This window comes from Carassius gibelio, chromosome A21, assembly GCF_023724105.1.
Source record: "Carassius gibelio isolate Cgi1373 ecotype wild population from Czech Republic chromosome A21, carGib1.2-hapl.c, whole genome shotgun sequence".
In the NCBI taxonomy this organism is placed as follows: Eukaryota; Metazoa; Chordata; class Actinopteri; order Cypriniformes; family Cyprinidae; genus Carassius; species Carassius gibelio.
The window spans coordinates 16,173,876-16,200,514 of NC_068391.1; the positions used below are offsets into that span (position 1 = coordinate 16,173,876).

The 26,639-nt window shown below is 36.5% G+C and overlaps 2 protein-coding genes across 2 annotated transcripts; one reads left to right on the plus strand and one right to left on the minus strand.

Moving 5' to 3' along the window:
- Positions 1 to 1,767: 1,767 nt before the first annotated feature.
- On the minus strand, positions 1,768 to 15,532 carry LOC127941723 (CCR4-NOT transcription complex subunit 6). The gene is made up of 12 exons (XM_052537084.1): positions 15,387 to 15,532; positions 13,736 to 13,857; positions 11,210 to 11,396; positions 10,537 to 10,622; positions 9,778 to 9,879; positions 9,431 to 9,490; positions 8,519 to 8,676; positions 8,178 to 8,332; positions 7,905 to 8,059; positions 6,664 to 6,897; positions 6,382 to 6,584; positions 1,768 to 5,564 (listed from the first exon to the last, which is right to left on the minus strand). Exons 2-12 carry the CDS (start codon positions 13,845 to 13,847, stop codon positions 5,352 to 5,354), a joined length of 1,665 nt encoding a protein of 554 aa, XP_052393044.1. The 5' UTR covers positions 13,848 to 13,857; positions 15,387 to 15,532; the 3' UTR covers positions 1,768 to 5,351.
- An 8,010-nt stretch (positions 15,533 to 23,542) lies between these two features.
- On the plus strand, positions 23,543 to 25,702 carry LOC127941724 (alpha-2Db adrenergic receptor-like). Its single transcript, XM_052537085.1, has one exon. It carries the CDS (start codon positions 23,705 to 23,707, stop codon positions 25,082 to 25,084), a length of 1,380 nt encoding a protein of 459 aa, XP_052393045.1. The 5' UTR covers positions 23,543 to 23,704; the 3' UTR covers positions 25,085 to 25,702.
- The last annotated feature ends 937 nt before the right edge of the window (positions 25,703 to 26,639 follow it).

A 26,639-nucleotide genomic window follows, 5' to 3' on the forward strand; every position in this document is an offset into this window, starting at 1 on the left:
TAGGCCTAATATATGTACGAGTACATTTTTTCCTCAAATAGTATAAGGGGCCAAAGAAGCAGATGGAGCTTGCGGTGTCATTAAAGTGACAAAACCTGAAGAAATGAGGAATTACAGACCTCCTTGGGATAGACAGGCCCAGGCATGGACATGCATTTGGTTAAAAATTTCTCTGCTGGCAGCGGACCAAATGATTTAAAATGTGGTTTTAGGATCAACATTAAGGCCCTCGGTGTAAAGTCAAGCATATTCTAAAGCGATCATACCTCAAAAAGTGGCCCCCTTAAGAGATTGTGTCGGAAAAAGTTTTTTTTTTTTTTTCTTCTTTTTTTTAAGCAGAGATCATTGCTTTGGGTCATTATAACCAACATATGGACATACAGAGAGAACTAAGAAAGATTCCCTACGGCCCAAACCTTGAAATGAAACTTCAAAACTAATGAAGTCTACCCAAGGATAAACCCAACCTGTAAACAACTTCAGCTTTAAAGCAGCAAAATGACATCGTGGCATTCTAACGGTCTATTGTGGATTGTCTGTGCTGAGAAACACCATCATAAACTGGATCTAACAATCAATCAATATTCCTGAAGGCCATAATAACAAAAATCAATCAAATCTATCTGTCTATCCATCCATCATGTTTTTCTTTTCTCTCAGTCCATCAAATAGACTCCATCCATCTTTCCGTCTAACTAATACTCTATCTACCGGTCTGTCCGTGAAATAGACTATCGGTCTGTATTCATGTCTATAAATTTAATGTGAAATATTGTCACCCAGGTACTTCTCACAAACAGGTCAAGAAAATATATTTTGCCATTTTCCATTGTGCATATGGTCATGATTATGAATCTCGGCTTCTCAGCGATACATAATTTGGAGCACTTGGCTGTCTTATTGACAAAGTTTAAACAAATTATGACTGGCATGACTTATTCATCTCAGCGCTGCAGATGTTTGCCGCATTGCTACCCAAGACTGACTGTTTATGCTCCCTGTGATAATCATTTTGCAGGATGGTTTGATTCCATAGCAATTGCATTAAATCACAATGGAACTGTGGGGAAATGTCTATTTACACATTCATACAGACTGTCAATTTGAGGGTTTTGTAGACAATATAATATTTATCTGTCTGGTAAAAATGCACTGTAATCTCACAAACTTTGAAATCTTATAGGGTCATTTCTCTATAGCGTCATGTGGTTGTGATTTATGCATAAAGATTTTTAACAATCAGACAATTCTTGCCAAGCTTATAGATGGGGGGAAAAAAAAGAGATGAGTTCATATCTGAGAACACAATGAAAAAAAACCATGATCAGTGCTGTGAAACATGCACTCCATCTGCTGGGTGAACCACTTCAGGACAGACATACAGTAACTAGCAGCCTCGGGGAAAAACAAAGTAGGTTAGGAGGAAACAGCCAAATCATGTCATTTTACCTTATAATCTCAATTTACTGCTTAATACGCAGAGACAACTAACTGTAAATGTCAATTTCCCTTAAAACTGCACAAACAATAACAAGTGTGTGCTATCAAAATACTGCTGTTTAACATCAGAATCTCAACCAATGACATGAGTTTGTGGGCGTGGCTACCTGTTCATTCAAACAATGGCAAATGAGCAGTTAACCGGTTAAAAAGTTTGTAACTTGTGGTACCAAACTCAAGAAATCAACTCAAAAAGGACTTTTGCAGCCTATATGAGGTGCATTAACTTTAAAAACAAATCTGAGAATAAACACAGAACACAAAGACTTGAAACAGATATAGAATTTATTTTACCATGAGTAGGAAAAAAAAAATACACCGGTGTAAAGGAAACAAGCTGACCCTGTTATAAACACATCACTACTCAGAGAACCAAGAGAACTGGAGAAACAGTGAAATCCGAAACGCCTTGTTTACCATTAGGTCTTTATCCCCAACACTTAATATTGAATTAAAAACAGCTGCCATTATTTGATTTAATATATATATCTATATTCTTTTCCTATATATATGCAACATTTTTTTTTCTTTTAACATTGTGCAAGTGTTATGCTGGTATTCCATAAATGGTAAACAAGAGTTGGTCCAGTGCATTATATAGTGACATTACCTAAATGCTTATTGACTCTCAGCTGATTCAACCAGAATCCTGACCATTGAAATACTACCCCTACTGACAGAAAAATTGACTATGACACAGGAAAAGGAAACGAAAATAAATTCTATGGTAAAGTCAGAAACATCTGCTCAAGTGGATCTGAAAAGAGGGAAAATGGCCGAGTCATTATTGCCAAGTTGAGCATGTTGACATGATTAGCATTATGCTGTTTTTGCCTGTTGTGCACAAGAAACCACCTGAAACCATTGCCTTTGACCCACAGGAAACAAAAACACCTAAATAAGTTGGTGATGGCAACAATATCTAAACATGCACAATTTAAAGTGACTTTTTCAGAGGTTGTGAAACTGAGGAGTGCACAGAACCGAAGGAGAACAAGAACACTTGCTAATATAAGAGAGGTCTCCATCTCATCTACATTTAAGCATACTTTCTTCTGGAAATCAATAGAAAGAAAACAGGAAAATCTGGAGAGAAATAAAAGTGTCTGCTATGCTTACCACAACCCAAACGTGTTTATACGCTTTAAACTAACTGGCTCTCAAACAAAGTGAAATGTCACATAAAGCTCAGGGTCAAAGTCAAAATTGTTTGGTGACAAAATGACAGCACTTTATTTCTCTGTGACACTTTACGATCCCATTGACGCATTTTTTTCCCTTCTCAAAAAGTATCTTGAAGTGAAGGTTAGCAACAATATAAATCTATAATTCAGTGTGCCAACATTTTTACAAAAAAATTTGGTTTTGTGTATTACAAAACAAAATCAAAATTAAAGAGACAAACTATTAGATATAATACATTAACAATTCAGGTCAAAGAAAGGAAACGTGATACATTATTTATTCACACTTTACAAAAATCTTTTTACTACAACACCATCAGCAATCCAAAACCAGACAAGTTGCTTTCAATTAAAATTAACCAGAAGAAAAACAAAACTGACTGAGATAACGTAAGGACTAAAAAGGGACACCAAAAACGGCAACTATAAGATGGTCCTCCCCAGTTCATCTATTTTCTCTTGCTTGATAAAAGTCATTAAAATGGACTTCTGCCTCAAAGCAAAAGTGGGTTTTCATTTTAAAAAAACGAAAATGCAATGAGTAGCTGCACCAGTGATCTACAATAAGTGCTTGTCAATCCATTCGATTTTAAAAACCTGACAAATTCAATAGGGAGGGGGAAACAGAAAACAAATTGGCTTTGAGAGCATGTGGCAATAAACGACGGTGCCACCGTAGACGATGAAGTTATAAATCAGACCACACTAAATGGTACTCTAGCCTTGCATTTAAAGAAAACAGCCAAAAAAAAAAAAAAAAATTACCATGTATGTTTTCATTAGGTCAGAGAACAGGCTTTACAGTAGTAAATCGAGCTTTACACTTGGCCTCGTGGCAGAATGCATTGGATGGCACGACACATGGAGATAACCGTGATTTAGCAGGAAGTGAAATACAGAACGAGATCCAAAACAAAGAGATACACAAGCAAAATATACGGATAAAGTGAATTGCCTGAGTCGAGAGGAAAAGTGGCAGTAAATAGGGAATTCAAAATGAGGAAAAACAAAACAAAAAAACCTTAAGGAGAATGACAGGATTTCTCCAAATTACGAGCGCAGATCGCAACAGCAGAAACACTTACTTTACCCGACTTTGTAGACACCCAAAGAAAATTGTTTTTTTAGATTAAGATGTCCTTTAGCGAATACAAACCCTGCCCCAACCAACAGAAATGAGGATATTATATAAGAATGGTGAAGATGTACAGAAAGATTGAGGCTGTTCAGGTGTCCACTGATAGCACTGGCAGTGCGCTTCGAGAAAGAATCAGTGAGGCACACAATGATGCATGTTCTTAAATATCGGAGTGGGTAACAAGACGACGTCACCAAATATTTGCCTCAGTGGAATATTAAAAAAAATAAAAAATAAAAAAGGTACACTGGGAAAAAAAAGGGAACCTTTGAAAAAAGTGCAACTTTACACAGCAGAAACCTGAAAACCTTTTTTTTTTTTTTTTTTTACACGCTGGTCTTTTGACTGTTCATTAGGATGAACATCTGAAACGAAAAGAAACTTAACTTCCATTTACAATACAATCATTTTAACCAAATCTAAAAGTGTAAAAAAAAAAAAACAGTTTATCAGGAACTTTGCTGTTTGTATACAATCATGTAGATATTTTTTTATTTAAAATAAGAATCTGGAGTGATCTGGAGTCTTGGCTGGGTGAGGCATCTACAGGTCACACTGAGGGTCTAGGAGTGGGATGTGCTCGTCTTTGCCTGTTCTAACATTCTCCGCATCTTAACATGATTTCCGGCTAAACTTCCCCAGCTGCAAAGGCCATTCCAGATAATTCTCTTCCCTGAAATCATTTCTCAGCTGTACGCACCAAAAAGCGAACACCTCATTTCAAGGAGTGCTCTATGACACATGAAGCTAGACGACTTCATAAGTCGGCCATCACAGGGAGCATAAACGGGCATTCACACTTGGAAAGAAAGGGGAGAGAAAAAAAAAAAAAAAAGGGTACAATCGCTCTGGCATCCAATGGACTTAATTATAAGACCAACAAGGCCCGGTAGGTGGTGATGGTGGGCCGTGCAAAGCCATCGCTGGTGTACAGCTAGAGGCCTCAGCACCACTGAGTGCAAATATGAGTTCGGCCAGCTCTCTTTACACATTAAAAGCCCTTGTTTAAAGGGTTGTTCCTGGAGTCGGATTATCTGACCTAAGCTGGTGAAATTCATTTTTATTTTTCATCAAATTCAGCTGCATGCTCTAAACTGGCTTTATAGTAGCATGATCAAAATTATGCGCTTCATGATAACTCGCTTGATCGGGACTCCCTGCATGGGTTTCAAAGATATTGCCATTTAGTTATTTATAAAAAAGCTTTTTTTTTTTCTGTCTTTAGGTAAAACTTACATAATCACTCAGGGCCCTTGGGGTTTTGGAAAGAAAAAGTACAGAATGTTAACTGTGCCCAGAAAACAGAAGGTGGGAAAACAAAAACAACAACAAAAACTGGGTGGGAGATGGTAGACATAAGACTGACATTAATGTCTTTTTCAGTTAAAATCCGTGGGAATAAAAGTTTGCCGTACCCCATCTCCTCTTAAGGGAATCAGATTTATACACAACAGCCCTTGCCTCATTCTCTCTCCACTATGAGAGCAAAAGGAGGTCGGGGCCGGAGCTCCCCCTGCTGGCTCGGAGAACTACCTGCGACCCGGCAGATGAATGCCATTGACAGCAGGCGGATAGGGCAGGAGCAGCTCCAGTTGTGCAAACAGAGAGAAGTGATCAGAGGGGACGTGGGGATGGGGGCAGCCATCGATATTGTTCTCGTGGAGCCAGTGGAGGTCCAAGGGACCCAAAATGCCCAGCACATTAAGCAAAGGTTGAGAGTAGAAGATGTAGTCAATGATGCCCTGAAAAACAGAAAATAAATATTACAATTGTGCAACTGATTGTTTGACACTTCAAGATAAAACCCTACAAACCAATTGATAAATTGGGTGTTATTTTCATAATATTTTATATTTAACAACGAGTGTTATATAAAATGTTATAAGCGTTTAATTACATTTAACATTTTTATCCTCAAAATAAATGATCATCATCATGTCGCAAATGTAAAAAGAAATATGGCAAATGGCATACATTTTTACATTAAACACTAGCTTGTTGTCTCTAGACAAATGGCCCCTCAGATTTAAGCAAATGACTAGTAGTGTTAATTTTGTTATAGAAAACTATGATGAAAATTTGACTAAGGCGAGACAACAAGAATAATAAATGATGAGACCATATCAATGCGCAATTTTGTTGACGAAATAAGACGAGACTAAAATGTATATAAAAGATGGAAACTTTACCAAAAACCTTTTTTTTTTTTTTTGGTCAAAATGGAAACAATATTGCTGACTACTCTACATGCCTCAGCTAGGCGAGCAATCTGGCTGTATGCTTAATAGTAATAATCTTAATCTTATTGCTAAAATGTCAAGTTCTCATTGTCTAAAACTAGACTAAAACGTTGAGACTGTCAAAATTTGACAGACTAAATATGATAAAAACTAACAAATACATTTAACATAGGACTAAGTGTGTGAGTGAGAAGCTACTACACCTACACAAAATCAAGTCAGACAATAATAGACACTATACACACACTTAAAAAGAAAGGGTGGGAGCTTAGATAAGTGATCGATTATATATATTATATATATTTAAAAAAAATCAAACCTTAAAGTCATAGGTGTAGTTGGTGAAAGGCATCAGGCCGTTCTCGTAAGCACTCTTCAGCTTGAAGCCGTGTGTGATCCTGGTGCTGGAGGTGCCGTTCTTGCCGTTGCAGTTAAAGTTGGTCAAGCTGTCAATATATCGCAGGTCTTTGAAGTCCTTGTGGGTGCTGTCCACACCACCTGTGCTCAGGTACTCCACCACACCTGTGTGAGCATGAAAATCTCCATCAGGGCTAAATGCAAAAAAGAAAATCTCTCTAAAAACTGATTCTGGCACACATACCCGAGTCAGGCAGAGAGTTGAGGTCAGCACACAGGACGAGGGGGATAGCATTGGTTTCTCCTGAGATGGAGGAGAGCTTGAGACTGCGAGTGGCTTTGTCCACAATGTTCTTCACTTCAGACAGAAACATCATGGTCTGGACAAGTTTCACATCCGAGTACTCGGGGTCCCAGTGCATGTGAGCATTGGCCACAAGGAGGAGCTGTTTCTCCATGCCATGCAGAGGCTTTCCAGCTATGGAGTAGAAAGACACTGCTTAGATATTGCTCTGAGACTTAAGAGTCTCTACCCAGAAGAAAAAACAAATTCACGAACTTAACTGACTTGAGCTGAACAACACTACTACTGTCTTCAGTTGAACTGCTCATCTCTGAACTGAACTCATTTTATGATGAATGAAGTTTGCGCAGCTACTGAACCAAAACTGAACTGACTGGAGGTGAAGAATGACACCATTGTCTCGCTACAGCTGCTTTACAGCATCTTGGATTGGTCTCATTCGTGAAGTTTGCATTGTTTAATAATGTGAAGCTGCATGGAATCAATCTCGGTTGAAAAAGTACTATAAAATTAAACATGACTACCATCGAGATACGCCACCTTATGGTTTTAGTTAAAGCGTGATAATTGGTATATTTTACTAACTTGTGGCTTTTTTTTTTAAGTATGAAAAATATACATTTGCTAAAATTACACTTGGTTTTTGTATAAACATCTGCAACATCATTGCATCAAGCATGCTTTCCGCCCTTTTTGCTAAATGCTGCTGAAAAACTACAGTGATTGGCAGACGTGTCATTTCATAAAACTTTTCTTACTGCGTTTTTACGAAACCTTGCAAGGTATGCGTATCAACCGTTTTATGAAAACAATAAATGTTGCACCTTATCCCCTTAAAAAAAAAAATCACTGTAAACAATGACTTTGTAAAATATAAATTCAGATTAAAAAGTTATAAATGATTATTATTTTATCGTCGTCATTTATCTTACTAGTTTTAAGCCACACACACACAACAAAAAGTTCAGTTTGTGCGTTTCACACTATGAAGCAGGCAGATCGATCACATTAACCCAAATAGCACAATAATGAAAAAATATATATATAATAATAATAAAAATTTTTTTTTTTAGGTACTGGTGATTTTATATTTTCAGTTAATCATACAGATATAGTGTGAAGCCACACCAGGAGGAGTAAAATCCACCAAGAGTGCAAAAAAAGGGGAAAAGTAAACGGACCAGACTGCTCCATGATCTCTTTCCGCAGCTCTAGTAGTACAGCCACTCCGATGTTGTCCTTGGTCATCACCCTGTTCAACATGGCCTCTGAACCTTCAGAATTTGCCATAGCCAGCTGGTTGAACTCCACTGTGTGCTTCTGCACCAGACTGAACCTGCTCAACAGAAACAGTGAGGTCAGGATGACGCATGCAAAAAACAACAACATGCTAGGACAACTGTTAACAAAACCACAAAAATTAAAGGCGTGCAGTCTGCCTAAGGTGGACTCACTTCTCCGTTTTATAGAAAATGGCGCAGCCGTCAACATGTTTGCGGTCCGATTCTGACATAGTCCTGGCCCGGGACTTCGGGCTGAAGAATCCTTCGTAACCATGTTCCTTCAGCTCCACCAGGAAATAGCTATAGTACTGCTCCGTCTCCACTTCCTATTGGGCACAGAACAGATTGGTGGTTTTGTTACTGCTGGGTGTAAATGAGACATCACCTGACTGAACAGTTTTGGCATCACTGGCTAATTATGGCACGAAGTTTCCTTAAAGGAGTTTATTCCAGGAAGAAATCCTTTTTAAAGCACAGTTCTTCAGCTTGAATTATGGGAGCGGCTGACAAACCTGCAGGCTGATGATGTCTGCGCTGCAGCTGAGGATCTCCTGCATGATGGACTTCTTCCTGTATTCCCAGTTGAGGGCCCAGGAGGGACAGTAGCCGTAGAGCTGACGTGTGGCGTACTTATCACACAGCACATTGTAGCACATTACAGAGAAAAGTGCTGGAGTGTGAAGAGAGAGGAAGCAAGACTTCAGTGAGGTTGACAAAAATAGCTATCCATTAAAGATGCTGTTACTTTTATATACAAAAATATTCAATATTTATACTGGATTTTAGATTGGATTAAGGTATTCTAGAATTGGGCCAATTTTGAAAAAGAGCAGTATTGTACCAAAAAAAAAAAAAAAAAAAAAAATTAATTTGCTTTTATTTTAAAATATTTATAAACTAATTTACTACAGTTTGATCATTTTATTAAACCAAGGACATTTAAACTTCCATTAAAATAAACCTTGAAAGAATTGAATTTGATATTTTTTTTTTTATGAATTTAATTGGTAAGACATGCTTTTTATACCTTAAACCATTCAAATAGAACACTGCATTTAGAAAAATAAAGGTTTTTTTAATGCTCTTTTCTTGAAGCGAACCAAACTCGGACAGCTAAAATGCATGTGCTTGAATAAAACAGACAGTGCCTGCAGACTATGTCTAATCAAATATTAGCATTTTGTGGTCAAATTAATAAAATTATAACACGACCTTATTATAAATTCAGCATTATTCGATTGACTGTGCAGCCCTAGGTCTCTTGAATTAAAACAGCCTTTAAGCAACGCTTTGAGGGTGTCTTGCCCTTTTTTTTATATTAGAAAAGAATTCTCTAAATTGCTGCACCTGGGTAAAAGAGAAGTGAAAGATGAAATGGTGCAGGCCTGTGTGACAATGTGAACTGAAGTGAAAGTGTCTCTCACCTGCTGGCCGTGTCCGGTCAGGCTCCTGCAATGGTATCCATGAGCGAGGTGGTGGCTGTTCTATAGATAATATGGCCAAAAAACAACAACAATGCACTCAGTGAGTGAACCCTTCAATAAAAATGGAGCAATGACTCAATGGAAACGGTCGGACTGCCGCATTGCCATGCAAAAGCATAATTATCTCCACAGTAATTCAGAGAGCATCAAAAGAAAAATGTTCAATCAAACAAGTCCATGACTCATTTCATTGCATGAATTTAATCTGCTCTAAAGAGCACGTACAAGAATAGAAGCTTTTCGGTGCTCGCCACACAAGAAGGGCAGTTGTACAAGGGTTGACTCACCACGTTTGGTGCCTGCGAGATTGTCCAGCAGGTAGCTGAGGAGCCGACGTGTCCCATCAGGCTCTTGGTAGAGGTTCAAGATTTCTTGTGCAAGTGGGTTCCCTACAGAAAACAACAAAACATGAAACTTGACATGTCATAGAAACAAATAATAACAGAACATCACTGTAAAAATACATTTACATCTAATTTTCTCAAGTTCCATTACTGATCCTAACATAACTTAATTGAAAATCCAAAAGAGGAAAGAAGTCCAAAGAAATCAATATATTATCTAAAATGAATTGTACAATAGGGGAATACATCTGAAATCAAAATGGTTAATATTTTGCCAAACAATAAAATAAAAAAAAGGATAAATTTAACATAGTAATTTTAAACATGATTAAAATACATTTTACATTTACACTAACACACTATAATATTAAAAATAAAAAATAAGATGCATTACAATTCCTATTCAAGAATGACACTCACTACAGCACAACAAAATAGACAACTAACTAGGCTCACAAAGAAACTAGGCTCACACCCGGAGAAAGGCTCTGCACACATTCTCTGTCCCTTGATCATTTTAGATTTTTTTTGACCAATATGATTATTATTTTCTGCTACTAATAAGTGTAGTACACTCAGGCTAGTTTAAAACCTTTTACTATTTCTACATTCTAAAACCAGCACACAAACAGCAACAACTTCCATAAAAACCATCTGGGCCTGCAAAACTAAAGTTTAATGGGTTATAAAGGGAAGTAGTACCTTTCAAACCCAACGTTTGTAACTGAAAGAGTTTTCCAAGCTCAAAAGGCAGAACTCGTAACTGGTTGTTATTTAAAAGCAGTTCCCTGTGAAACAAACAGACAAAAATTTGCATGCCATAAAAACAGTGATAATCATACAGCAATGAGCACAAAACAATACAAGGTGTTTTTAAACAGATCGACTATTGAACGAAAAGCCAAATGCTAAAAAAAATCTACACGTCATCAGGCCTTTTTGGCATAAAAGCAGCCATGCTGTACAAAACCTATTGTAGCGTGGTGCATTTCAGCTGTTGGATGAAATCCCAACCACTTTCAAAAGGTAGCATTTCAGCTCCTCTCAGAACATGATTTATATCCATACCGAGCAGCACTAATCACACTAGCAGAGAAGTGGTAACATATTTCAACCTGTGACAAATGAAACTGATTCAGAGCTAGCCACTGTGTCCCCCACATATGAGAACGGTGGTGTTATCAGAGTACAGCCTCTGGAGGCAAACATCACTTTTAAAGAATACAGGACCTAATTAAAGCCTGGAGGCCAAACGACTCGTGCACAAGCAAGCATGGGGTTAAAAAGTCTCTGCACGCTACCACAATAGTGTCATTCATCTGCTTTACACCAAAATAAAATCTTTATGGTGGTTTCAAGCCAACTAGCTTCTCACCTGAGAGATACCATGTTGCCTAGCTCGGCGGGCAGGCTCCTGATTTTATTGGACGAGAGGTCCAGGTACACCAAGTTGTGTAGTTTGGCAATGTCGGGCGGGATTCGCGAAAGTGAGTTATCACTGATATGAAGAGCAGTGAGATGGGTAAGGGACCATAATGCTGAACTCAAACTCCTCACTCTTCCTGCAAGGAAAACAGAGCATAAACTGTTAATTGTGTTTAAGCAACACAAACTCAAAATAGACTCAATATGATAAATTTCAAACAAAATATCAACATGAAACAACATTTGCACATTTTGCTTCTGCAAATTAATGTATTTTCTATTAAAACCAAAAAAGTGTAGCACTTGAATTCAGCAGCTTCAAAAGCATCTGAACACATCGCCAATGAAACCAACCTATTTCAAAACTCTAAGGCTGCAACTAATGTTTATTTCTTAGATTAGTCAAATAATTTATTTTCCGTACTTTCTGAAACCTTTTCTCTTAAAATACTTCCTTTTTGGTCATACAGATAATAGGAATACATCTTTTGTATCTGTATAGACTCTACGTTTATTTGTGTGCACTCAGAATAACAAAACGTTGTGCTTTTGTAAAATAATGAAAGCAAACAGGATGGGCTTTTTGCCTTCTTGGACTCTGTGAACTTTTGCGCGAAACTCCTTGCCTTATTATGGACATGAAAAATATCTATAGAGAGTGAAACTAAAATTAACCAATTCAAAATTGAAAAATATTCTCAGATTATGTAATCCATACGAAAAACGCATACAGGTGCATCACTACTGTAGAGATGAGTCAGTGTCATCGACTTCATCTTTTAAACCGAAAATAGAAAGCACTAGTATAACAATTTATTAAAACGTTAATGCAGTGTACTTGCTGTTTTTCCACAACACAATCCTTATTATATTTGCTGGAGCGCTGTGGCAAGCCTTTGAGTGCTTATTAGGCTATGTAGGCAATTGAAGGATCATTATTATGATTTGTATGGTTTATTAATAAAAGTGTGACTAATAGTCGACTGATGCTTAAAATAAATGACTACTAGATGCCCACAAAAATATTTAATCAAGGGCAGTCCTAATGCATATTGACTAATTGTTTATGAGAAGCATACATGGGAGGCTGACAATTAACTGAATATATAGCCTACTTGTTTAATTAGTGACACTTAGCCTTCATTTATTTAAATCTGGCTATTAACTTTTTTTTTTTTTTTTTTTTTTATTAAACCCTTTATTTGAATGCGTCAACATAATACTGTGCCCTACAATATTGCTATGAATAAATCTCTGACAGAGACTATCGGCCAATCATTGTGTGCAAAGTATGCTGACATCATCCACACCAACAAGGACAACCCCGCCTTTTCTCTTAGCTCAAGACTTTAGTCTATTCCATAGTAAAAGTTAGTCTCCGCAGCTTTGTGAATAGGTTTTAAGAGAAAACTATTAGCTAAACTTTTACTGCTATTTAGGAAAACTCTTAATGGCGAGATAAAATGTTTTGTGAAATCGAGTCCTAATTACCAATTATAATAGTGTCTTTACAGTTACTGCTCTCACAAAGATAACTTAAATTAACAGTTAATTGTAAATTTATTATTGCCATCTAATGTGCACGCTGATGCTCATTCATTAAAGTCTGAAGTACCTTTACGAAAATGACAAATTATTCTCTAATACTTACAGAAAAGGATAAAACCATGAAAACGCTATGGGGGAAAAAAATCTCCAAATATTAAAAAAGGTTACAAAAGCAACTGGCTTTTGCACTTTTTCCACAACAGCTCAGTCTGTGTCCTGCATTTCAAATTTGTCCACAAAAACGTGATTGAATCAAATTTATTCTTTTTTGCAGTTCTACAAAACTAATTTACATTAAAATTATTTTACTACGGTATTTAATCTTGGCTAGACTTAAAAACATGATAGACTTCAACAGCATAAACAAGTGCAAATAGCTTTTTGCCCATTGCTTAACATTATCTTCAACAATCACCTAAGCCAAAAACAAAAGTGGTTAAAGGAGTAATTGGTACATTGATTAATTAGTACTAACGTTTTGCATTGGACTAATGAGCACTGAAAGTCACAAAGAAACAATCAGCAACACAGCTTTTCTTCCATATTGTGACAAACATCGGAGCATAATAAAAATAAAAAAAACCTAGGGCAGACACTTGTTTCTATTCATCGGTTGTTTGAATTTTGAGATGCGGGCGTCATGCTCAATTTACCGCAGGTGAAAGAGAGCTTGTGGGGTGGGTTTAAGCAGACTAAATGACTGGAGAATTCCTTTATACTTCACCAGAAAATAGTCTGGCATTTTCACTGGAATATCCAGTTATGCCGTTTTGATTAAAAACAATGAGGTCAAAAAATAAAAATAAAGAAGATTAATGGTTCACAATAAGATCTATAACATTCATACAATATAAATTTTCAAAATCCCATGCATTTTATTTTCATCTCACGGTGACATCATGACCCCCTCTGAGAGCCCAAACATTACCAACAATCTCCAGCTCTGCCCAGTATGACTTCTTCCCGTTGGCCGCCTCCTCACTGGACATTATTGTGTACATCCTTCTTGGGTCAGGCGGATCATATTTTTCCTTGGGCATCCCGGTAATACTGAAACAAACAATCACTTTCACTACAGAACAATATAACAGGAAATGTATAGAACTTTACACACACGAAGCGGTTTTATACGACAGGAAACAATGGCCGCAAATGTGCAAAGAACAGGTGGGCTGCCTAGTAAACAAAAATAACTAAAGTGCATAAACACATTGAAACTTGTCTGAGAGTGTAAGGGAGCAGGAGAGAGAACACGCAAAAGCAATTCCAGGATCAATGGCTGAGGGGATTTTTCCATTGCGTATGACAAAAAGATACTTGCGCTCAACGTCAACACGCTTCTCAAATTTGCATAAAGCTGATTTCAGTTAAAACGCACCATAAGAGTTTAAAACCATAAATGAAAAAAAAATTAGAAGTAACGTTATTTTTTTTCCCAAGAAAAAAAAAAAGAGAAAACGGGAAATGCATCAGATCAACAACTTGTGACAAAGTTTTGTAAGAAGTTACCAACTAACATTAGCGGTAGTAAATCTTTCAACGTTCTTGAGCGAGCATCTTGCACATAAGGCAAAGGGCGAATCTATCGAAACAGATCTAATTTAAAACCACGTTTGAAAGAGTAAAACTGAGTCGTGGCACAGACAGAAAAGCGGTTCATGTTACTAATCTCAGGAAACAAAGGTGTAGCTTTAAGTCCTTACTGAACTCCAAATCAAGGTGCAAGTATAAAGCCTAACCATTACATAACTGCAGTGTTAATCGCCAACTAAACCGTTAACCACTGGGCCAGATGCGGTTCGTTTTTGGGTCTTTCGTCATCGCTGTGCAACGGAACCCAAACAAAAACACCACCACCTCGTGTTGATTTCCCAGAGCTAACTTAGGGCTGCTAGCCACGCGAGTGAAATAAACTGAAAAAAACTGCAACTTGCAAGGCGCCTTAATGGGTCAATTAAGAACACGTAACGTAAATTAGGAAATGAATTGGCTTTAGATCGTAATATGTACTTGCCACAGATTTGCTGTCTAACTGCTGAAGTGAATTAGTTTGATCGGACCCCCTATAATGTGAGCGTTATCCGTTTAACGTTACTGGTGGGAACCCTCTAGATGAACTGGGAGTTACTTTTAAGCGAACTTGTGCTATATAAATCGACCGGAAACATCAAACGTAAATTTTACGTAAAAAACGTTTAACGATGTAAAAAAAGAAACATAAGATAGCATATATGTTAGCATATGTAGCTTTCCTACGGACACAGCAGGCTGCTTACATAACCAAGAACATAGATCTCAACATTCAACGTCGATTGGTTGCTAATTTCATCAAATATCATAGTTATTAAAGCGCCCACGCGCGCATCTAATAAAAATTTTAAGATCACATTCTTATTGATACATCATTTCCCCTCTATTCAGATTGAGCAAATTAGCTCATGGGCTAACTGGCTAACATGAGATTATACATTTACAAAACTAGACCAACACCAAACAAAGCAATGTGAAAGAAAATATATTCCGTTGCTCACATACTTCTAGATAGATTTGAAAAGGCCTTAAACCACTATTAGATTTACCTGTAAGCTCATACCAGTTCACAGAGACGAGTGCGCGTTTCCTTTGTTTCTGATCCGCTGCTCTTTCTTACTGAAGGCAAACAAGCATCATGGCGGCCGTGAGAGTTTCTGGGAGCGATAAGAAGCGCCCACCTCATTGGCTGTCCCTGAAACGAGCGATCTGATTGGTCTGCTTGTTAGCTCGACGCCTCCACACTGTTTACGCCAGCGAAGCAGGCCAAAAATGGGAGTCACAAAAAATAGGTCAATTTTGCGCATGTTGAAAATCATACGACATGCACTTCCCAATAGATTATATCAACCACATAGAATAATATGTGAAGAAACTGTACTTTCAGTTTGCTCTTGGAATGTTCAAGCAATACGTCTTTAAAGCCTTTCATGTTTCCATTAAAATAAAAAAAATAAAAAATGTTATAACTGAAATTAGTTTATGACTTACAGTACATTTGACTAGACACTGGATGGCATCATAGAGCTTTATGCTCACATCTGGGCTCTGTTCAAAATTGAATACGGGCTAAGTGAATACCTCGTACTGTATACTGTATACTGTATATTCATTCATTCATTCATTCATTTTAAGTAGCCTAGCTGAAACACTAGACTAGACTATAAAAAAACAGACTAGTATATACCGTAGCTATTCTATGGATATACAACATTTGCATTGCTTTTGTCCTTAGACTATTGATTGTGGTATAATATTGAAATTTAGTAAAATTACAGTTTATTTGATGTTTTTATGATGTTTTTCAAGTTGTGGTGTGAATTGGATTGTTTTCATATTAACATATATTTACAACACTTACATAAAAAATGACATATTGATATTAAAATAACTACAGGTTTGCCAGAAGCATATTTTTGCGCATTAATGACTATCAAGCACACACCTAACTGACTCGCGTAAAGTATATGTGCTAATGAATTTACATAATATCTGATTTGGCACTGACATGCAAAAGGAATACAGCCTTTTCAATAAAATGTGCTTGAAATGTGGGATGTAAAGATTCGGTGACAACACTGAAACTGTCAAGTGCTAATCCTGCCATAAGCACAAACACACTCCCACCCGCTGAGGGCTATATATAGTTTCATCCCTGACATCTTCCACATGATGATACACGTAACCAGGGTTAAACCTTTCATGATAGAACATCAGTAGGTCTGAGACCTTGAGGTCCTGCTGAGGCCTGAAAGACACCTTGATGTTATAGGCTACATACATTTTGTTTACAGAAATCACATTCAGGCTATTAAATATAACAAAGCATTCAAAACAAAATTAATATGCAATCATTACCCCCATGATTCAATAGTTTTAAATAAATCAAACATCTTAAAATATATTCTAAGATTAAAGTCTTTTCTGGGTTATTCATACATACATTACGCCATTTTTGTCTGAAAGACTAATTTCAAACTTATAGCTGGAAATCAAGCACAATATAATTTGGTTCAAGTGATGTAAAGTGACGAGTAAAAAAAGTTATAGCCTGAATGCACTGTAAGTCACTTTGGATTGAAAGTCTGAGGGGAAATCAAATCTTAACACAATAAGGTTAATAAAAAATATATATCAAATGTAAATGCTGAAGACATGATCATGTGTGGCATTGGAAACTTTTTCATGTCGTTTACCTTTTGAAGACAGTTTTAATGGGATTTTTGTATAACAAAAAGTGCAAGAAACTCTGTTTCAAGAGAGAATAATGCGATTTAAAAGTATATGTCAGCATTCCAGGGAATATCAGATATAATATTAGATCTGTATTTTATAGTGTATATTTTACCAAGCCCCAACTATTACAATTCTATAATTCAAAACAAATCAGAGATGTGAACATTTCTTTATCATCCACATGTGCCCAACTGAATCCACATCATCCAGTTAGCACCTACATAAATTCTAAAGCATAATTTTAATATGCATCCTCATTTAGCAGCATGCACATTGAAATCTGACAGATGCTTTTGCCGCACACTTATCTGAGCACTGCAAGGGCTGCGATTGTCAAATGTTCTATCATTTTGTGTTTCTCAATCATCTCGCTCCCACTTCCACTGACTGCGCAGATGTCTGCCAGAAAGCTCTCCAATGCAGTGACTTAATGCTTTGAACAGTAGGATCCATTTAAAAGACTATGATTGAGACGTCCCAGCCAAAAGCTATTGAATGGCTTTCAATAGCATGCGAGTGTCAGCGTTATTAGCGCTTTCGAGAAATCGAATGCCTCGGGTTATATAAATCAAACACTTGATAATTATCTCAGCTCAGTAGGAAAGGAGTCTGGTAATGTCATCATTTCTCATCTCTAATGAGCAGGGACTAAAGGTCAAGGGAAAAAGTAAAGGTTGTAATAGAAAAAAGAAGGAAATCGAATCATGTGCATGCAGTGATACTCATGGTTTGGCATATAGCTTCCATTTCTCTTTATTCACCAAGTCTTCCAGCAATATCACAGTTAGTTTTGACTTTTGGTTTATATTCAACGATGGGTGACAATTTTGACATGTAACTGAGTAATAGAGAGGACTTGTTTAAATACACTTGACGACTTCAGAAAGCGTATTATGTTGACTTTATGTTACTAAGCCTATTGTGGTTGTTCTGTACTCAAACTAGATAGATTAAAAACCAACAGTGCCATACAAAGGCAACAGTAAACAGAATAAAGCAAATGAACTGATTAATTTTATTTTTTATTTATTTATTTATTTATTTTTACTGTGACTCTCCTTGTGTGAAATGAAGAGGATTAAGCATCTCTTGTTTGTAATTGGCTTATTGGAGTCAAAAGACACATTGTCTAATGTGGAAATCTCCAATGTCTCTAATCTCTTTCGTCAGCTGTGTTGATGAAATGATACATGAGTGACTTTTTGCATTGAACATCATTAGTCAATAAATCCCCTGTGTCAATTTGTATTCATTATTTCGTGATGTTCTGGAATACGTGATTCTGATTGGTCAGTTGTTAAGGCATGGTGATGGTACCAAAAGGACTTCTTACACTGAGCTTTGTGGCGCACTTCCATTTTCAAATATTTGTTCAGTGCTGTCAATACTGATTTGGTGCTCAAATATTATCAGTTTTTATTTATGATCAATTTTTGTATTAAAATAATTAAATAATAATGATAAGGACAATATCACAATATTATTAACTGTGCGTGTTTTTTACATTTTCTTTTTTTTGCCTTCTCTCCGTTCCTCTTTTAAAGCAAAGAAGCTGGATTGTGTAAGTCAAATGCGAACAAAGAAACCGCCTGTGGATCTGAATCATGAACAGAGAGGGCCCGGGGGGATCCCTTCAAGTTGGGAATTTGTCACAGGGGCTGCGTTTTGACCTTTGACATGAAGCTGTCACTGCCCTGATCGTCTAGATTTTCTTTTTCTGCATCTCATTTAATGATTCAAGGTAAACCGGGTTGTTGTTTTTTCCCCTTTGTGGTATCTCCCTGTTCAATTCTCACACTCACACCCCCACATTCTCACCTCCAGTGAGCACGTCTAAGAGCAATGTTATAATTACATTTACCTCTTTGCATAACAATGTGAATGGCCAAGTACATCTATGAGCTATATTTTGGAATGCATGTGACGTTGGGCAAAGAAACAGCCTGGGTCATTAAAAAATATCACATTAGATTTTAAACACAGAAAATATTAGCTGTTACATTTAGCCTTTTCCAGCATCTAAAGTCTCATCATTGAGTCTGAAAGGACAGGCCCTTCTTCAAATAGCAATTACTCACACTTTCACATACCAGCTCGCCTTTGGAAAATTATTTTTCTCATGAATTGAAATTTTTAAAGGCCTTTGGTTTATCATTTGTGCCATAACCTTTAGTTGGCTTGTCCAACCCCTTTCAATGGACATCTACTCATAGACACTCATGTAGCATTTCAACATGGTCAGGAGTGATATAGCTAACAGAAACATCAAGTACAAACTTGATCATCCAGTTCCTCATCATCCATCAAGAGCTCCTATGAAAGGAATTTGATGTTTTAATAATCACCCTAATCATTTACTTTTTCTGTATTTTTGTTTTAGTAAAATACTTTTAGCTATATATATATATATATATATATATATATATATATATATATATATATATATATATATATAATTATATATTTTCAGAGAATATTAAGTATATATAAGAATATATATTCAATGAAAAAAGTATTAATCTCATAATGTGCCTCATGTTATAACATCCAAATAAATTTGTTTTATTAAATCATCAGCATCATACTCAATCAGTGAGGTTACACCAACAAAATTAAATTTAAGGTTCTGACAGAAATAGCTCCTTTTTCTAAGTATTTTTTTTTTTCCAGCACATTATTTGAGATGTTCATAGATCATTGCTTTGACTTGGATACAGAAATAAAGGCAGTGATCAATCCCGACAAAAACTACAGGTGATGACAATCAATGCAAATGAACATAAATCATGGGTTGAGGAAACTGCTATGCATTGATTTTTTTCCCCCTCCCCCTTTGAAGCTTTAAATAAGGGCCTCATTTGCTGAAGGGCAAAAACCAAAGGAACTTGGAGCAGAAAACAGTTCAGGGCTGTGTTCAAGGCACAAAACCTTGTGTTTTCCTCCAGCAGTGTGTGCCGGTGGCATCATAGGAAGCTACAGCTGCAATGCTGGTAAACCCACCAAGTCATTACACACACTAAGGGAGTTCAGCATCCCTGAGTTCATAAAACTTAATATCCCGCTGCCCGGTGGGATATTCTGCAGAAAATTGTGTGTTTGCATGTATGATTGCATGCATGAGAACCAGTATAGTGACAAAGAGCAAGAAATGTGCACAGTTGCCACACATCTGACCTTGTCACAGAAAGCAGCAGGAATGACACGTCTGTTTGCTGAGATATATAAGTGCTGACTCTGACTCCTGTGAAAAAAAGCAACCAAATGAGAACAACAGATCCCAGCACACTCCACTCATTAAACAGTGAAGCTCCAGTGTTCATTTGTGAGTATTTAAGAACAAAGAATATTGTAATATTTCTTAATATTGACCTTCTTCCTGAATTACAATTAAGAGGGCTCAATTGAATTTGTAATTACATCAATCAGCAATTTTGAAGCCAGAGCATTTGCCCTTAAAGAGCTAGCCATAAAGAGAGCAGGGCTGATTACTCAGCAAACCCCTAGTGTGAGTCAATTGCTCATATTAGTAATGCAGCATTCAATGCAGTGTCTTTCTCATGTGCTTTAGTGAGCTGCCTACAGAGGCAATATTTGACGGCATCAGAGATGTTACAAAACCTGAGAAAAATATGGTTAAAAACATGCTGTTGAAGGGTCATCATTTACTCACCCTCATGTCGTTGTATGACTCTATTTCTTCTGTTGAACATAGAAGATGATATTTCAAGAAATCTCTAAGTGGTTATTTATTGATTTGTTTGTGTTCCACAGGCATACAACATGTCATACAGGTTTGGACCAACATGGGAGTGAAATCTGATTTTTATTTATTTATTTGAATGTGCCCTTTAAACCTATAAGGCCTATTGTATCATGACTGAAATGCAAATTATGAACAACATATTGTACACAATCTAATGCATGCATTGAGTGAACTATTAGATAGTTTAACATTTTTTGCAACTAAATGGCCTTTTAGTATAATTGTAAAATATATATATATATATATATATATATATATATATTTTTTTTTTTAAATATATATTGCACTGCGTTATATGTTTTGCTCCTCGCAATAAAAACTACAAAGCTTTGATAACATCATCTTAAGCATTTAAATATCACAGATATAGAGCGACAACTGATATTTGCATGCATTTTCTGTAAGTAGTCTGCTATACTGTTATAAAGATGTCTATTTTTGCTCACTTTGGCCGTCTGAATAAAACTGAGGTGTTTTATTGTTCTCGAGTATAAGCCCCATATTCTTGATCACACTATATGAGTCATAAAAGCCTGATCAACAACATTTTGAAAATATATTTCTGAATGTTGTTTTGTGAGTCACGCTTTGCAGTGTTAAATTATCTCATAGCCAAATTCAAAGGCAGCATTAAAAATATACCTGAGACAGTGTATAAAGGTGAGAGAAATGTTAACTATAAATATACTTATTGTTAATTTAACAGTTTATTGTTAATGTAACAGTAATCTTATAATTTATATCAGATTTGTTTATTTTTATTCTTACTGGTATTGTGCAGTTAGCTTAGCAACATGTTAACATCAAACTCTATTGGAATCCTTTGCGAGTTGAGTGATGTTTGTGTATGTATAGTTCCACATCAGAAAGCAGTAAGCAGTGGACTGTATGTTTGGAACATAGATTTGGTGTCATTTTCAATAACATGCACATAAATGAAAAACAATGCCCTCAGACTGTTTTCAATATTTACCATTTACATTTAGAATGCATGCCCTTATAGCACCTATAAGCTCCTATATAGCTCCTTTGGTGTAGAAAACACATTACTGTCGCAAGCTCCTCAATGCAATGCTTCGAAAGCATTTCTCTCTCTCTCACTCACTGGAAAAATCTGACCTGAAAGTAGAGTGGGGCTTAAAACTCTTAAGACTACATTGACAAGCTGGGTATTCAAAAATAAATTGAAATCTGGAATTACATAAAACATGTTGGGATATTGAATGTACATTGTGAAATAAAATGAAGACATATTTAGGATTCTGCTCTTTTTATTGACATCAATGGTTCTATCAGTTTGTTGTATAAAAAAAGTTGTTTTATATTAAATGAATGCAAATTACTGTTGAATCTCAATATTTATATAACACAATAGCATTTCCTATTTTAATCAACTAGGTTTATGTGATTTATCAATTCAGCGCCATACTTTGCAAACATTCTTATTTTGACAAAACATTTTAACAAAAGCCATTACGCCTCAATGCTGACTGAATTTCTCATTGTTCAACAAGTAACTATAACTATACTAATAGTTCAGCAGCGTTAAATAACTCATGAATTCTGTTTTTACATTCAAAAATTGTGTTATATATATAAACACTTTCATTTTAGTGTGATTTGTAAAAGCAAATCTCCAGAGATACAATTAGTTGGTTACATTTTAAATTCTGCATAATATGCTATTTTCAGCTAGTAGTCAATGAATCTCACTTTCAGTTATTATATACGGCTGGAATTACAGGCCTAATTGTATAGCAAGTTAACAATCACGTCTCTAAAAACAAATGAGGATATTTGTTGCTTAAGCATGTGGAGCACAGTGAAGCATCCAAATTACCCCAAAGCTCCAGCATGTAGTGTATTTTATGGCATTAATCAGTTCACACTGGAAATTATATTAGTGACTAATTGCCTTCAGGAGGAACTGTCACAAGATTACATATTGTGAAAATGCTAGTAATTATAACTTTAAATAAATGTATTCCACAATAAAAACCTGATAATTGGTAAACTGTAGGTTACATTACATTGTTTGTAATTTTGATATTGTAAAATAAAATTGTATTTAAATTTAATATAAAACCTATAAAGATATAATATTATTATATTCATTTGATTCCTTATTATTATTATTATATCTGTTTATATTTCATTCAAATTACACTTTTTCATTTGTGTTACTGTTATGTGTTAAGGTGTTGCAAAAATAAGAATTCAATTATTGTGATGTTTTATCAGCTGTTTGTCTCTTAGTCTGACAGCACCTATTCACATGGGATCCATTGTTATCAAATTAAATGCCCAATGAATGGCTCTAGAAGGTAAATGTTAATGCAATCTAGCAATTGTACCTTGCTTTTGACAAATTATTTAGTAACTAACTGTATTATATATAGCATTATATAATTCTTAAAGGATTACTGGGTAATGAAGTGAAACTGATTAATATATCCCATGTACATTCATGACTTATTCATGAAAGTTATTACACGCCACCACTTATGGATTTTACAATGCTTTATTGCTAATTAATCACACATCAAGAGCTTGCATAGTTTGACAGCGCAAACAGTACACCCCCGTCTCGTTAAGAGAGAGAGAGAGAGAGAGAGAGAGAGAGAGAGAGAGAGAGAGAGAGGAGGAGTGAAACGGGCACAAACACTCCCATATTTGTTCAGCCCGACACACTGGAGCGTTCCGAGGACTCAGGCTCATGTCTGGTACATTCCCTGCCTCCTCTTTAGCAAAAAAAAAGATGTCTTGGTTCTGTGTGGTTGACCACTGCCCCGTCAAAAAGGCACCTGAAATTGATGAAAGATATTCATATCATCTGGGAGTTTTAAAAGTTAGCACACTATCTTTGGTATGATACGTTTGGCGCAGAGTTTTCTGCGGATCGCGCAGCGCTTCAGATTGGCTGCTACAAGTTTGAAGTCGAAGCGCGTTTCGGATGAGAATACGCCTGGAAATGGGGGATCAGCGCCGACGGCACTCAGAATGGATATAACTACTATCACCATCCTCTCGCCGAACTCATCCGCGGATACTAATGGCACGAGCGCGCCTAGACCCCCGCCGCATTCACAGTACGTTGCGGTGCTCATCATTCTCGTGGTTACCGTAATTATCTTGGTGACCATAGTGGGTAACGTTTTAGTGGTGGTGGCCGTTTTCACCAGCCGCGCGCTGCGTGCGCCACAGAACCTCTTTCTGGTCTCTTTGGCGTCTGCTGATATTTTGGTGGCCACTTTGGTTATTCCGTTCTCCCTAGCCAATGAAGTGATGGGCTACTGGTATTTTGGAAGCACCTGGTGTGCATTCTACCTGGCTTTAGACGTGCTCTTCTGCACGTCATCCATTGTGCACCTTTGCGCCATAAGTTTGGACCGCTACTGGTCTGTCACCAAAGCGGTCAGCTACAACCTAAAGAGAACCCCGCGGAGAATAAAGTTCATGATCACGGTGGTGTGGGTCATCTCGGCCGTGATTTCCTTCCCACCGCTTCTCATGACCAAACACGACGAGCTGGAGTGTTTGCTGAACAACGAGACCTGGTACATCCTCTCCTCCTGCATGGTGTCGTTTTTTGCGCCTGGTCTCATCATGATTTTGGTGTACTGCAAGATCTACAGGGTGGCCAAACAGCGCGCGTCCACCGTGTTCGTGGCTAAGAACGGGATGGAGCGACAGCCTTCCCAATCCGAGACCTGCTTCGTGCGTAAAGGCAAGTCAGATATGGAGAGCCCCAGCAGCCACAGCTCAGGCAGCCGAGAGCGCAAAGGCGAACTCGACGACATCGATCTGGAGGAGACGTGCGTCTCCAACAGACAAAGAAACTCGCGCTTCGCCAAGAGCAGGAAGGTAGAAGGGGCACACGCGTGTCCAAAGCAAAATGGACGTCTCTCTTGGGCATGTAGTCGCGCGTCGGACGTCGATCAGGAGCCGAAGGCGCGTCAGCTGTCTTTGTCCAAGTCCAAACTGGCACAGATGCGAGAGAAGCGCTTCACCTCCGTGCTGGCTGTGGTTATGGGGGTGTTCGTGCTCTGCTGGTTTCCTTTTTTCTTTACGTACAGCCTTCATGCCATATGCCGAGAAAGTTGCCCAATACCGGATTCAATGTTTAATCTCTTTTTCTGGATTGGTTATTGCAACAGTTCTGTGAACCCCATAATTTACACCATTTTCAATAGAGACTTTAGGAAAGCGTTCAAGAAGATAATGTGCAAGCATTCTATACGCACGTAAATGCACACACATATGTGTATGGGTCAATGACAAATAAAAGTGTCAGAGAGGGAATCTAATATATCATAAAATATAATATAATAAAATATTATACACTGTAAAAAGTGGTAAATATAAAAATATTTAGGTTTAATCAACATTTTTTTAGGTTACCATTTTTTTCAGTGTATAATATATAAATATATCTGCCTTAAAAAAATGTAAAGTGGTTTAATCATTAAATAAAAGCTACTAAAATTATTTCCTTGCACACTGAATATGCATAGATATATTAGTATATAAAAAGCTTTCAAATCGTTTTCAAACATAATTTTTATTATGATAGAATTTTGATTAATGAATATCATAGCGTTCTTAGAGGCTGACCCCATTGGACCTAAACAAATCATCTTAACACACAGTAGTACGAGTTTTATGGTTTTCTTGGCACATGAAAACAGAATGTCTTTCTGCATATTACACCATGTTACACCGCAATAATAATAATAATAATAATAATAATAATAATACAAATTAAAAAACTGCTTCCATTGTTATTTTGAAGTGAAAGATATAATTATCTTCTAATTCTCTTAGTAGTTTGTTTTATAGTCTCCAGCTGGTTACACCACTTTGACATATTTTCATTAAACCCCACAAATATGACTTCTAATTCATAAATGTAAAAAAAAAAAAAAAAAAAAAAAAAAAAAATATATATATATATATATCATTGTACAACTGTTCAAATAGAAATGGCATTTTTTTATAATTTAATGGATCCTGACAAAAATGAGTGTCACATCATTGACCCATATATATTGTATGTGTTGGCATGTGTGTGCATGTAACCATCATGTTTATCTGTGTATGAGTTTGTCTGTGTGCTCTGTAAATAGTGTTACGGGTTCTCTAAGCATTTCTCTTGCTTGTGCACATATTTTGTACTGTACTCTATTTATGTTTGAGATTTTAACTTAAGTTATACAATATGTTTATTTCATCAGATAAACACAGACAGGTTATCTGGTCTAATGTGAAAACTCCCTCAAAGACCACACATTATGTGGCAGTCCTCTTTAATTATGTATTATTTACAGGAATACATGTTCAAAATACTTCAGAACTGGATTTAAACATCTTAGATAAGACAGACGCTTTCATTAAATTGGCTCAGTGTACAAAGACATCAATGTGAGACATTTTAATAAAGTTTTTGAGCTGACCGGTGTTTATGAAAGAAACATTTGCACTTGCATTTATTCATTTAGAAGATGCTTTTATCCAAAGTGATTTACAATTGAGAAATACGAGCGATTCATCATAAAGAGGCATATAAAAACATGAAGTGTTTGCTATACAACGTTTCCGACATTGTTCAGATAAGTACAAGGTAGACAGGGAGGAATTAAGGAAAGATCACGTTTTTAAAAAAAACAAATCTAACCCTTTTAACTGTTAATATCTCAGAATATTTTTTAATCAGTTACCAGAAAGAAAACTGCAAAAGTTTGCTCATTAGAAGCACATGTTTTTCAGTCTTGTGACAACACTGCAGATCTGACTCGTTGCCGCT

Bases quoted from the DNA above. Each gene is read 5' to 3' on its own strand.
- LOC127941723 (XM_052537084.1), bottom strand. From the start codon at position 13,847: ATGCCCAAGGAAAAATATGATCCGCCTGACCCAAGAAGGATGTACACA. The intron at 9,880-10,536 runs GTACTACTTCCC...TGTTTTCTGTAG, and splicing joins ACAAACGTTGGGTTTGAAAG to GGAACCCACTTGCACAAGAA. The intron at 8,677-9,430 runs GTGAGAGACACT...TTCACACTCCAG, and splicing joins TGACCGGACACGGCCAGCAG to CACTTTTCTCTGTAATGTGC.
- LOC127941724 (XM_052537085.1), top strand. From the start codon at position 23,705: ATGATACGTTTGGCGCAGAGTTTTCTGCGGATCGCGCAGCGCTTCAGA.